The sequence below is a fragment of the Esox lucius genome, chromosome 7 (genome assembly GCF_011004845.1).
Source record: "Esox lucius isolate fEsoLuc1 chromosome 7, fEsoLuc1.pri, whole genome shotgun sequence".
Classification (NCBI taxonomy): Eukaryota; Metazoa; Chordata; class Actinopteri; order Esociformes; family Esocidae; genus Esox; species Esox lucius.
In genome coordinates this window covers 25377499-25390693 of record NC_047575.1, presented here as the reverse complement: position 1 = coordinate 25390693, position 13195 = coordinate 25377499, and the positions used below count along the sequence as shown (strand labels likewise).

Below are 13195 nucleotides of genomic sequence, written 5' to 3'. Positions count from 1 at the left end.
GTGCGTGTGTGTGTTTATGTGTGTAGGCTACCTGCCACTTCCCCCACCGAAGCATTTTCTTAAGCAATCTGAGAAGTGGATTACCCTTTTCAAGGCTAGTGATACTATAATTATCAGAGATAGCCAAATCAAGTGAATGATGGTTTGATCTCTCTACCTTGGACAGTTAAAGAGACACTGTATTAGGGTTAATTGATAATTATGCAAATTACAGTAATTTGTATAGCCATTATTGATGAACGTTTAAGAATCTTACAGTGGGAGAACAGAGATATCTTAAACAAAGTAGGTTTGATCTCTAGCTTGAACTGTTTTAGAAACACATATCATGCACATTATTCAGCAAATTATGCAAATTGAGACACATAATAAATATGTTACAAAAAGTTGGTTTGGTCTCTCCAGCTTGAACAATTCAAGAGATGCAGTTTTAGGGTTAATTAAACCTAATTATGAAAATTAGGCAAAGTTATATAGTCATAGTTGATTTTATGTTGGGATAGCCTAAACATATGAAAATAAGTTGTTTGGTCTCTGTTGCTTTAAAGGATTACGAGATACTAGTTTAGGGTTATATACTAATACATATAAGTTGATATAGTTTATAAACATTTAGTAGCATTTCAAGTTAGGATAGCCGTAAATGTTTAACATTTATATTATAGCTTATTTGCCCAAGAAGCATGACCATTTTCAAAACTAAACACTGGTATCATTTGTTCTCATTGAACCCATGTTAACTTACAGGCAAGCCCACCTAATTATAAGTCTTTGAAAGGAATCTAAAGTCAGGCTTTGCAAGCTTTGGCAAACACGTAATAAGACTATGAGAAATATCTAGATTCATTCTTTGCCTTTGGCAAGCACACCTAATTATAGGGATTTATCTTTACCAAATATTTGTGCCCTACAATTATGTATGGTGACGTATTCATAAACTGGAAGTTCAGAGGTGGAATTTACTTACAAATCTAATAGGTACCTTCTGTTTCAAAAGCTGTGGCAGGTGCATTTTTATTGGGGACAATATTACATTAAATATAAAATAATACTTTTTTATCTCACGTTAGAAAATAATGTAATATCAATTAGGCCAAAATGCACATTCATTTTGTCATGTTATCATTCGACACAATATAATTTTTCATCAAATTCTTACTTTACCATGTGCTCATGTGAAACACTGGTTATTCTTGGAAAAATATATCTTTCTAAAATAGAGCAATTTTAGAAACTTCAGAATCTGTTCATGCAGAAATATAGGTGTCATACCTGCATGTGACATCTGTAGGAAGATGTTGGCATTAATGAATTCACGACTTATTGGCGATACGGGAAAATAATAACATTACATGTTAACTTTCATTGGATAGCTAGTGTTAGCATGTCAGACAGTTACATAACATTACATGTTAACTTTCATTGGATAGCTAGTGTTAGCATGTCAGACAGTTACATAACATTAGATGTTAACTTTCATTGGATAGCTAGTGTTAGCATGTCAGACAGTTACATAACATTACATGTTAACTTTCATTGGATAGCTAGTGTTAGCATGTCAGACAGTTACATAACATTACATGTTAACTTTCATTGGATAGCTAGTGTTAGCATGTCAGACAGTTACATAAAAAGATTTTAGTGTATTTTAATGCCCTGTTTCTTCATCTTTGGGCTTCTCCAAATGGACATACCACAATGTTTTCAACCCCCAACTTGTGCATTTGTGATAACAGCCAGCATAAAGTGGAAGCTAAACAAGTATTTCTAGTTTTTTAAAGACATTAGATGAAATCAGAGCAGAATTGCCCTCTGTTGAAATTGGCTTAAAGTCTCCTCAACAATGGGAAAATTACATAATGCATGCATTTGTGCTTCAACTGATGGACACATTTACTTGCTATTCTTCTTTTCAAATAATGTAGTTTCCTTTCCCATGAGTTGGGGGAGGTCAAGATCTCCCTCCCTGTGAATGCATTCAGATCCAGCACACTCTTTATTTTCTATCCTATTAAGAGCACTGCTCCCCCAACAAGAACTAACAAAAGCCAAACATTTGGATGATCATCAAGACTGACTTTCCCAGAATCCTCACAAAGCCTGACAAACAAAACTGTCTCCAACTGTCAGAGCACATGTCTCTGTAATACAGGGGGTGGAATAAACATGGTTACACAACCAAGCCCAACACACAAGATAGGTTACTGATGCTTTTATAGCATTGCTATTATTGCTTTCTAGTATCGCACAATAATGCAATCTAAACTTAAAAGCTATGTGCAAACTGCAAGTATCAAATGTGCACCTTCTCAAGTAGTGTCATAGTTGTTTGACAGGCATATTTCAACTTGGTTTTATCTGGTTGTATTTCTAAATAATGTTTGTGTGTGCATGTGAGAAAGGCGGGGTGGGGGGTGGGGGTGCAGAGAGAAAGATTGTATAACCTCTATCATTTGAACTATACTTGCACTATTACAATACACTTTGGAAAACAAACTGCTTCAAAGCAAGAACATAGATTATTCAAGTCTTTGGTCTTTGGTGCCTGAGTATGCAGATTGCTCATGGACACCCAATAGGAACTACAGAACACAGCTGTCAGAAACAACAGGTTGGTACCATATGGAGGGGAGGAGAGGAATGTACTGGAGAACAGGAAGATGGAGTGAGTGAATGATTGACAAACAAACTGGAACCAAGCCCAAATGACAGTAACTACATTGAACTGACAGGCATGCTCAACATCAAGTGAATGGGCTGCATTCCTAAGTGATCCTGTTGAGGAATTACAGCAGAGGAACGTGCAAGTGGAGGAGAGCGAATACCTGCTGCCAACTAGATTCAACACCTTTATCTTACTCTAAGCATTTAAATTAAATATTTATTTAGGTGTAAATGTTATAAAACACTTTGGCTGAATGGATTGAAGAGCAGTATGACTTGATTCATTGAACAAAAATTTGCTAAGATGTTGGTTATGCATCACAGAAGCCAGGCTTTTCTGTCATGGGTTTGTGGGTTTCTTCGCAGGGTATGAATCTCTCCTTTCTCACATCGTGTTTATTTTGAGGGACAGTTAGCTATCTATGTAGCCAGCTGATGCTAAAGCAGTAACATTGGGCACTTAACACAACACAGATGCTTGCTGAGAGACTTCAAATGTTTATCTTCAGTTTGGGCTCAGTGTTTACAATAGGACTGAGAAGACATTAAACCCTGGACCTTGCCATTCTTTCCAATAAGATTGAAAGATCTATCTTTCTCTTTGTCTCTGTTGTTGAGAACCATAACATGAAGTCCGCTGCAATTCTAAATGGGATCCCCATGAAAAAAAAATTATGAATGGAAATAGCAAAGCACTCAAACCAAATAATGAGATATTTCACCTCTTATGAAATCATTACATTTTACAAAGGCGTGGGCCTTTAACATGTCCTCTCTGCACAATGACAGGCTTTCTAGACGCCATGACACTGCTGCTATCAGATCGACTTCTGACTGTGTAAAAACATGTCTCCGTTGTGGAAACGTTGAGCCTTTAAGATGAACGTTTAAAACCCTGGAGTAGAGCCACAACCATTGGCAACATTACGAAAACGTCATTGTTCTGTTGACGGAATCAGTGCGACTAATGACCGGGACTTGAAAACAGATGCTTTTTTGATTCTGATCTCTCTCCCACACACTCTTTTTTTCTCACTACCTCTCACCCATTCCCCAATCCTCTCAATCTTCTACACCTCTACGCCATCATTTTGGTTGTTGCTATATAAAAGCACCACTGAATCCTCATAATACATTACAACTAAATGTTAAACTATACATTTTATCTTATACAAACCACAATATTCCACAAGTGCCCCACAACGTTTTCTATGGGGGAAATAATTAAGAAAATCAACATACTTACTATGTAGTCTGGCATTTGTAGGTTTCTAATGCAACAGAGAGCATAATCCAAAAAGGAGTTATGTATTCAAAAGTCTGTTTCTTGTTCTCATAGGAATCAAGCCTCCTGTGTGATGGGAACGCTATTAATATTTTTTTACTGGTCTTGTGGTACAGGAATTTCACAGACTAATTAGGTCTCTAAGTTGACATCTTTGGGTTTGGAAGAGCACCAAACCAGTGCATTACTTAGGACACTGAAGTTCTATGTAGAAGCTGTGGGACTTCAAGGATCCAGGATATTCTCCACAAAACGAACCCCCTGCTTTATGGTGTTTCCACGGGTTAAACAACTATTCACAAAACATTTCACAACCAGCAATACTGATCTAAGATCATGTTGATCACATGAACATTCCAAATTAGATTAGATTCAACTTTATTGAGGTACCTTGACATCTATGCACATTCATTGTACATTAGAATATTTGAATGTACCATTCATAGGCATATTACACATTTTATTAAAATATGATATTAAATATTCAATACTTCTACCCATATTGTTCATATTCCCCATTCTACACTTTAGAATTGTTACTAGTTTAAATTGTTTATATACATTGTTAATATGTATATTTTTGCTTTATATATTTTTTTATTCTTATTGCACAGATGTCAGAATGATGTTCAAAATTATGCTGTGTTATTCGGTGCATTTGATAAATAAAAGACTGACAATGAATACGGTTTAAAAAAAAGAATAGCAGTATCCAACAATTTTAATAGTTCTCACTTTATTAAATCTTAAAAAACAAATAGAAGAAACCAGAAAAAAACATATCTGCAAAACAATAAGTTAAACATACAAGGATTTTGACTACACATGGTAAGCACTTAAACCATAGAGATGTGAGGGCAGAGTGACGAGTTATGTTTGTTAAACAGCAATTAGAAAACAAATATGTACAATTACAACTAGAACACCAACATCATATCACAAAATGTACAAGGAACTACTGTCCTAGGTGGCATTCCAGTAGCTACGTTATGGGTCGTGGTGGATATCAAATCACAAGCATTTTGAGATTTAGTAGAAAATAGAAAAAATCTAAAATATTTTACAAATAGCAATTTTCAGTTCATTGTTTGCTGTTCCTCAAACTGCATGATTCAGTACATGGCCAAAAAGTTGTGAATTTTTGCTCCCTGCATATTCATTAAGTGAACATGACAAGACCTATCAAACAAGGGAGGGGGGGGGGGGGTGGAGCCACTTACCAGCAAAGGCCCAAGGAGTAAAAATATTTTTAAATACACTGAAAATGACATTAATTGTAACACTTAAATGCTTTCAATGTGTTTTGTCAACTTAAGTGTTTTACTGAGACTACTATTTATGTAATTGTTTTGTATGGTCCCAATTTAAATCACAACTTTATTTAATATACATAAATGCAAATACAATTAAAATAAAGTGACCTTAAATGCCACTTACCACCACCCCCCCCCCCCCCCCCCAACTACAAAGCACTGTCATCTACATAATGTGCAACAATGGCAAAATAAATGTTATTTTTAATCCTGCACATTTCGAAATTCATGGGCTGGTTTAAATTATTTTCCATGTCCTGGTCTTATGCCTCTGTTCCCCACAGCTTTTTAAAAGCTGCTACAATGGAGAGACAGAAGGCTTTCTAGCATGACTTTTAATGGTTGTAACAGCGTGAGAAGCAGTGAAAGCTAAATTCCATTGCCAATCAGGTGCTTGACCCTAATTCCATTCCACTAACTGTATTGTAGTCAGCAGGGTTAAAAATAGAAAACCAGCCCCAGATCTGAGACGTAATTTGGTTATATATTGCTAATGTTTAACATGATCTAAAAGTGCTATTGAGACAAAGAAACGCTTATCCCATTTTAGTAAAATAAGTTTGATACATTTTGTTTAAGTCACAGAAGTGGAAGAAATGTAAGGTCACTTAATAATAGGAATTGTATGCTGTATGTTTTAAATAATCAAAGGGAGACTACAAATGTATGCACACACACACTCTATAGAATCCCATTCTCAACTTTTTCCATAGTGCTATGGACCGGAAATAGAAAACCTCTCTACTGGCTGAGAACTGTGGAGAAGAGTGTAGGCACATGTCTGAGTGAGTTGGCGACAGTTTGAACAGCTCAGACCAGCTCGACCTTGGAGTTGGGGTAGACGGCGACCACGTCGTACCCCTCAGGAGGCTGTACACGGGCCATGGCGTGGGTCTCACAGTACAGGTTCTCCTCGATGAAGAAGTAGCCCCGCTGCTTGAGGTTCAAGCCGCAGTCATCACACATGAAGCATTCTGGATGATATAGTTTGTCTCTGGCCTTCACGATGGTGCCCCTAAACACACACAGGCACACACACACACACACAGTTGTTAGTAACCAACCAACCAAATGTATTTAATATCTCCCATTTCACATCAGCAGCTGCAAATTGCTTTTAAATCGCTCTTCTCTGTGATGAAAGGAAAGTCTGATCTAAATAAAAGTCCTGTAAATAAAGACCCATTTGATTTGCATGTATTTTCTTATTCAACTGTGTCGCTGTTTATTCAAGTTACCAGTTTTCTATTCACGGATTTCCATAGGAAAATAATTCAATGGCAAACCCTACCTCTGGGGATGAATTTGATTATCCCCTGTATCAACCTCTGCTGCTATAACTAGGTGCATGCTTAAGTGCCCTGCCTAAAACCCCTGTGTTAACGCTCCATAAAATAAGACACACAACTGATCCATTACACAAAGCCTCCACACAAGCCTTGTTGAAATGACCTCACTGTTTACCCATGGTGTATTACCAGTGGGAATTACCAGCACCCTAAACTCCCTGATAAGTAGGGAGAAGGATATGTCGGCAAGGACCTGTACCACACTAGGATCCCAGTGTGTTGCTCTGTCGTCCTGACTGTACCACACTAGGATCCCAGTGTGTTGCTCCGTCGTCCTGACTGTACCACACTAGGATCCCAGTGTGTTGCTCCGTCGTCCTGACTGTACCACACTAGGATCCCAGTGTGTTGCTCCGTCGTCCTGACTGTACCACACTAGGATCCTACTGTGTTGCTCCGTCGTCCTGACTGTACCACACTAGGATCCCAGTGTGTTGCCCCGTCATCCTGACTGTACCACACTAGGATCCTACTGTGTTGCTCTGTCGTCCTGACTGTACCACACTAGGATCCCAGTGTGTTGCTCCGTCGTCCTGACTGTACCACACTAGGATCCCAGTGTGTTGCTCCGTCGTCCTGACTGTACCACACTAGGATCCTACTGTGTTGCTCTGTCGTCCTGACTGTACCACACTAGGATCCCAGTGTGTTGCTCCGTCGTCCTGACTGTACCACACTAGGATCCCAGTGTGTTGCTCCGTCGTCCTGACTGTACCACACTAGGATCCTACTGTGTTGCTCCGTCGTCCTGACTGTACCACACTAGGATCCCAGTGTGTTGCCCCGTCATCCTGACTGTACCACACTAGGATCCTACTGTGTTGCTCCGTCGTCCTGACTGTACCACACTAGGATCCCAGTGTGTTGCTCCGTCGTCCTGACTGTACCACACTAGGATCCCAGTGTGTTGCTCCGTCGTCCTGACTGTACCACACTAGGATCCCAGTGTGTTGCTCCGTCGTCCTGACTGTACCACACTAGGATCCTACTGTGTTGCTCCGTCGTCCTGACTGTACCACACTAGGATCCCAGTGTGTTGCCCCGTCATCCTGACTGTACCACACTAGGATCCTACTGTGTTGCTCCGTCGTCCTGACTGTACCACACTAGGATCCCAGTGTGTTGCCCCGTCATCCTGACTGTACCACACTAGGATCCTACTGTGTTGCTCCGTCGTCCTGACTGTACCACACTAGGATCCCAGTGTGTTGCCCCGTCGTCCTGACTGTACCACACTAGGATCCCAGTGTGTTGCCCCGTCATCCTGACTGTACCACACTAGGATCCTACTGTGTTGCTCCGTCGTCCTGACTGTACCACACTAGGATCCTACTGTGTTGCTCCGTCGTCCTGACTGTACCACACTAGGATCCTACTGTGTTGCTCCGTCGTCCTGACTGTACCACACTAGGATCCCAGTGTGTTGCTCCGTCGTCCTGACTGTACTCACACGATGCCATTGCCACAGCGGGTACACTGGGGAAGTTTCTGTAGGCTGGGCATGGGGCTCGTGGGCCCAGGGATGGGGCTGCCCAGTTTAGGGACGGGAGATCGAACTGGGGACTTCAGGCCTCTCAGTCCAGGCCGGTCAGTTGGAGACACACCTGTGAACATGGAGACACATATTTAAAAACACACACACCCACACCCACACAGTTTAGTTCCAGGTACGGTAGAATGAGGCTTAAGGGTGCAGTTTCCCCCACGTTCAGACCTAGGATCGGCTTCCCCTGAAACTAAACAAGCTATTAGCTGGGGACAAGGTAAAACTGAGGGGGATCTTGAGGCACATCCTATCTGTAGTCATCTGATTCCAGGGCCGATTCCTGGCATACAGCAAGAACCCATAACTTAGGAGAGGGCGAGGCAGCTGGAGGTCATAACACCACAATGCTACAATGACTCTCACTCTCCCTCAGGCAGATTGATGAGGTGCCATTACGCTCCATTGACCCCATTGTCCACAGATAAAGCAAAGTGGTGTACTACCGGTCATCTGAAAACAACAGGTTTCTATCATTCCGAAACAAACTGTGGGGACCATTTAAGAGTTTGAAATAATAACCTGGTCTATTTCATTTAAGTCCTACTAACAAGGAGAAATATATTGTCAAACATACATGGTGAACTGCCTCATGTGACACTCCATGAGCTTCATTGGCTAGAGTCTGGGAAAGAGGATGGAACTTGGGAATTATGTTTACTTTGTCTTATGTAGTCAAAGTTCCCCATTAGCTGCGCTCACAGCACTTAAGGGGGAGTTTCCACCAATTTTCAATTGGGGGGGGGGGGGTCTAGCGTCATAGTTGACTGTCTCTATTTTTCCACCCTGTGTCACATTTGCTCCTCTACCGTACAGTACATTTCTCTTTGATCACTACACAGTGACCTTTGGATTCTTCTGTGATTGGTTTAACAGGGACGGTCACTGGCGTGACAGATTCTCTGTTTATTATGACAAAGGTTCCTCATTACACTGTCTGACACCAGAGATGGTGAGATCAGAGCCTTTGGAGGCTCCAGCTTAACAACCCCTCGTTTGCAGGGATGGGATGTGGACATCTTCAAAACAGAAGACATTCCTGTAAAAGGACGATAACACAGACAAATTCTCTCTCCTTTAAGGTCAAACACAAGCATGGGAAAATAAAATCAATCATCAGAAGATGAAGTAAGGATGTCTAAGCTAGAGAACAGCATCAGACAGAGCTTTAGGGCCGAGTGATGTGTAAACCCTAGGGTGTCAGCATTTCACTACAGGATTAAACCCAGTGTCAATGATGCTTTTTGAAGTCTTGAAAAAGCACTTCAAAACAGGTGAATAGCAAGCCTGCGATTTCATTTACATTTAGTAAAAACCATTGTTGACTTTCCTTTAATCCTTTGTAACACCTGGAAGTGATTAGCAGCAAATTCAAAGAATAACATGGACAGGCGTTGATCCAAAATGTTCTCAACGAGTGCCAAAAGAAGGGATGCCTGGTGCCTGTGGATTAGAGAGTCTTTTTGGGTTCTTATTTGGGAGCTGGGGCATGACCGCGAGTTGAGAGGATGCTCCAAACATTGACGAAAACACATTTCATGACTCCTAAGGGATTCAGAGAACCTAAGCCAGGAAAAGGCAACCCTGCTCCTGGCGTGTTGAATGTAGGCCATCACTGTAGGGGCCTGGTTGGGGCAGAACCCTGCAGGATGTGCTCTCCAGGTACAGAGCTGCCCAGCCCTGGCCTAGGCCTAGGCGTACTTCCTGGAATATGAAAACTGCCTGAACTTAAGATGTGGCCTTGGACATTTGTGATGAAAAAAACAAAAAATATATATATCTCCCATGTTGGGATAATTGTATGATGTGTTGTTTACATGTGCATGGAAATAGAATCACCATCGCACCTCAGTTAACCATACAATTCCCAAGGTTGAACATGAGGAGTAATTATCATAGCAAACAAGACATGGTACACCATTTACAGGACCCATTTTGTCTTGTCAGCCACTTTTCAACCAGTAGCCAAATATCGTGGACTGCATCTTTAATCAGATTTATTGGTGCAGTCTCTTTCATTTGCTTATGAAAGCCTGTCTTGCTCTCCACGCTTGGAATTTCAGCTCCCTCTGCCTATAAAAGGAAAACTCTGTCGACATCCCTCTCCTGCTTCTACAAGCTCAGGGTAGAGAGTGTTGCTGTGCATATAGTCTGTGGCTGAATAATTTTTAAATCACACGCCCCATTTCCAAAGTAAAAGTAATTAGCTGAAATATACAAACATATATCTAGTGTACATAAACAAGCATATGTCATGTGTAAACTGTTGGGTGAGTAACATATACAAACGGCAAAATAAATGGAGCAAAGAAATGCGGGCACCTCCATCTTCTGCCTCCAATATGCCCTGGAGGTATTTAAAGGAGCCGGACTGTTTGGGGGCAGAGACTGGCTCCTCTGGGTCCTGCAGCATCTTGTACACATCGGACTCCGTGGTGACTTCAAAACTATGACCGTTCCCGTTACGGCCCACGGGAGAAAGCATGGGAGGCTCAGGGCTGAAAGTGATTAAACATATGAAGCAGTTTTTAAGGTTGAATTCAGTTCATTTTCAGAAGAAATGCAGAGTAAATAAGTGCAAATCCCAAAGAATAAGACATTCCCAAAATAAAATAAAAATCCCAATGCATTTTAATGTTTTATCGCTATTAACAAAAAACAAGGTGTTCTTTGTTCTGGTTTTAAATCAGGTTTTATTGCCAACCTGAATTACCTGGGGAGGCAGAGAGTTCCATGGAGTCTCTAGTACTGTATGCCCCCCCCACACCCCCACCTCCATTGTGAACTGGTGGAATGTCTTCTGCGGTACCTGATGAGTGTCCGAGATGTGTGTCAACTGCCTGAGCAGACAGCTGGGTATCGTAACGACAGCCCATGTCAAAAAAGTGTTGCAGCCAGTCAATCCTCTGCTCTGAGCCAGGAGGAATTGACAGGAATGTTTTTGACATATTCTAGGAGCTAAACGTGCCGCTCTGTTCCAGGCCAACTGAAACAGCACCAAGTTCATGTTTGCCAGACCGGATCTCTCCACTGGACAGTGGTCTGTCTGGACGACAGATGAACAAAGCAGAGCTCATCATTGACAGACCTCATCAGGGATCAGCCTAGTGGTTGTTACCCATTCAGAAACTGACTGGAGAGAATATATCCAGTAATCAAAAAGCAGCTTATCAGCCTTATATTTAGCATGGCTTGGTGAAGATCATTTTCTTCAGACCCTCCAAAGGGCCAGCACAAAAACACACACACCAACAGGGCTCGGAGCCACACACACACACCAACAGGGCTCGGAGCCACACACACACACACACCAACAGGGCTCGGAGCCACACACACACACACCAACAGGGCTCGGAGCCACACACACACACACCAACAGGGCTCAGAGCCACACACACACACACCAACAGGGCTCAGAGCCACACACACACACACCAACAGGGCTCAGAGCCACACACACACACACCAACAGGGCTCAGAGCCACACACACCCCAACACACACACACACACACCCCAACACACACACACCCCAACACACACACACCCCAACACACACACACACACACACACACACACACCCCTTGGGAGACCACGTGACAACGAGCGGCACCAGCCTCACCTGTGTGGGGAGTTCAGGCTGAGAGCGCCAATGTGTTTGTGCAGGCCCCGGTCTCCGTCTCCATTGTTGTGCGCGTACAGGCTGGTGGGGTTGTTGTACTGCAGGTTGCCGGTCTGCTTGGAGGTGCCGTTGTTGAGGTGCTGCGGCTCAGCGGTGTAGGACGATTTCCGGACGGAACCGCTGCCGTTGTTCCCGCCGCCGCTGTAGCCACCGGTGTTTCCACTGGTGACCGGTCCAGTGCTTATGGGTCGGAAATTCTGGATAAGGAAAAGCAACCCAGGGGAGTGATTTACAAAATGTCTGCTCCCAATGCACTTTGATTTATCTGTCACAGCCTGCTCCTCGTTGCATGAGACCATTCGGGCACGGGAACACCAATTCCTCCATTTCCAAGGAGGTCGACCGTTTTCACATAGGTCATAACATTTTGCAGGGTCTTGCACAACACATCTCAAATGTTTATGGCTGCAGCCTGGGCGCCGGGAACTGCACTGATCGATCATCCACGGCCTGTTTAGCCGTAGCTTTGGTGGAGAGTTGAAAATACCTCGCAGTCCTTCGCCTGAGGACATCAGTTTCCTTAATGGACAGTTTTAGCGGTATGACTTTCTGTCAAACAAAAGACACAGACTTCAGTGGCTGCTGTGAGCCCCACACAGTCAAACTCCCCTGTAGATGTTACCTGACCTGTTGAATGCTTGTACAAAGGGAGCCCTTTAGACATAGCCGACATCCTACAGAGCCAGTCAGACCTTAGAGAAACGCATGCGCGCGTGCACGCTCAGTGGGTTTGAGTCACTGGCCACAGGAACAGGAGGTTGACAGAAAACCTCCAGGAAGGAGGGAGGACCCTGTCATCTAAGCAGATGTGGCCAGGTTCTGGTTCCCTGGCCCGGACCACCCACGGCCAGGCCATCTCTAATCACCATTCAACAGAGTTCTGGACTCCATGTCCCACATCCTCCACCCTGAACTGCGGCGCCAGCCTCAGCCATTTCCCCCATCTCTCCCCTCCAGCCCAGACATGGAGAGGACTAAGGGAGACCGTGGCTGTACTTCTCAGCCTCCCCCCTGATAGTGATCAGTAACTGTACCGTTGTTGTGCAAGACTTTCGTTTTCAGGTCGAGGCAACGGCCGTTAAAGAGTGGGAGAGCGAAAATAAATAATAATAAAAATGGTGTATTGTATTACTAAGAGTTCCTGCAGTGACATGACAGTAAACTTGGTATTTTATGGAGGCTTTAATCTGTGTAAACACGATGTGGGGATGGATTCCAACGTCTCCCTCAGACTGCTACAATAGAAACTACAGCCCTGAGCAAGCACACCAGGAGGAAGTGTGACAGGGCTGCTGAAAGGCCTGGCAAACACTCTGTCTGCACCAGTCCCTGCTGAGAGTGAGCAAGTGCAGATAACATTA

General features: G+C 42.9%; 1 protein-coding gene across 1 annotated transcript in view; it reads right to left on the bottom strand.

Annotated features, from left to right (window-relative positions):
- Positions 1-5397: 5397 nt before the first annotated feature.
- Positions 5398-13195, bottom strand: part of pdlim4 (PDZ and LIM domain 4) — a 29523-nt gene continuing 21725 nt past the window's right edge. Inside the window, exons 4-7 of the mRNA XM_010900854.5 lie at positions 11775-12031; positions 10477-10652; positions 8062-8215; positions 5398-6277 (exon numbers count right to left, since the gene is read on the bottom strand). Of these exons, the coding sequence (XP_010899156.3) occupies positions 6073-6277; positions 8062-8215; positions 10477-10652; positions 11775-12031 (792 nt within the window). The 3' untranslated portion in view covers positions 5398-6072. The remainder of the gene's footprint in view (positions 6278-8061; positions 8216-10476; positions 10653-11774; positions 12032-13195) is intronic.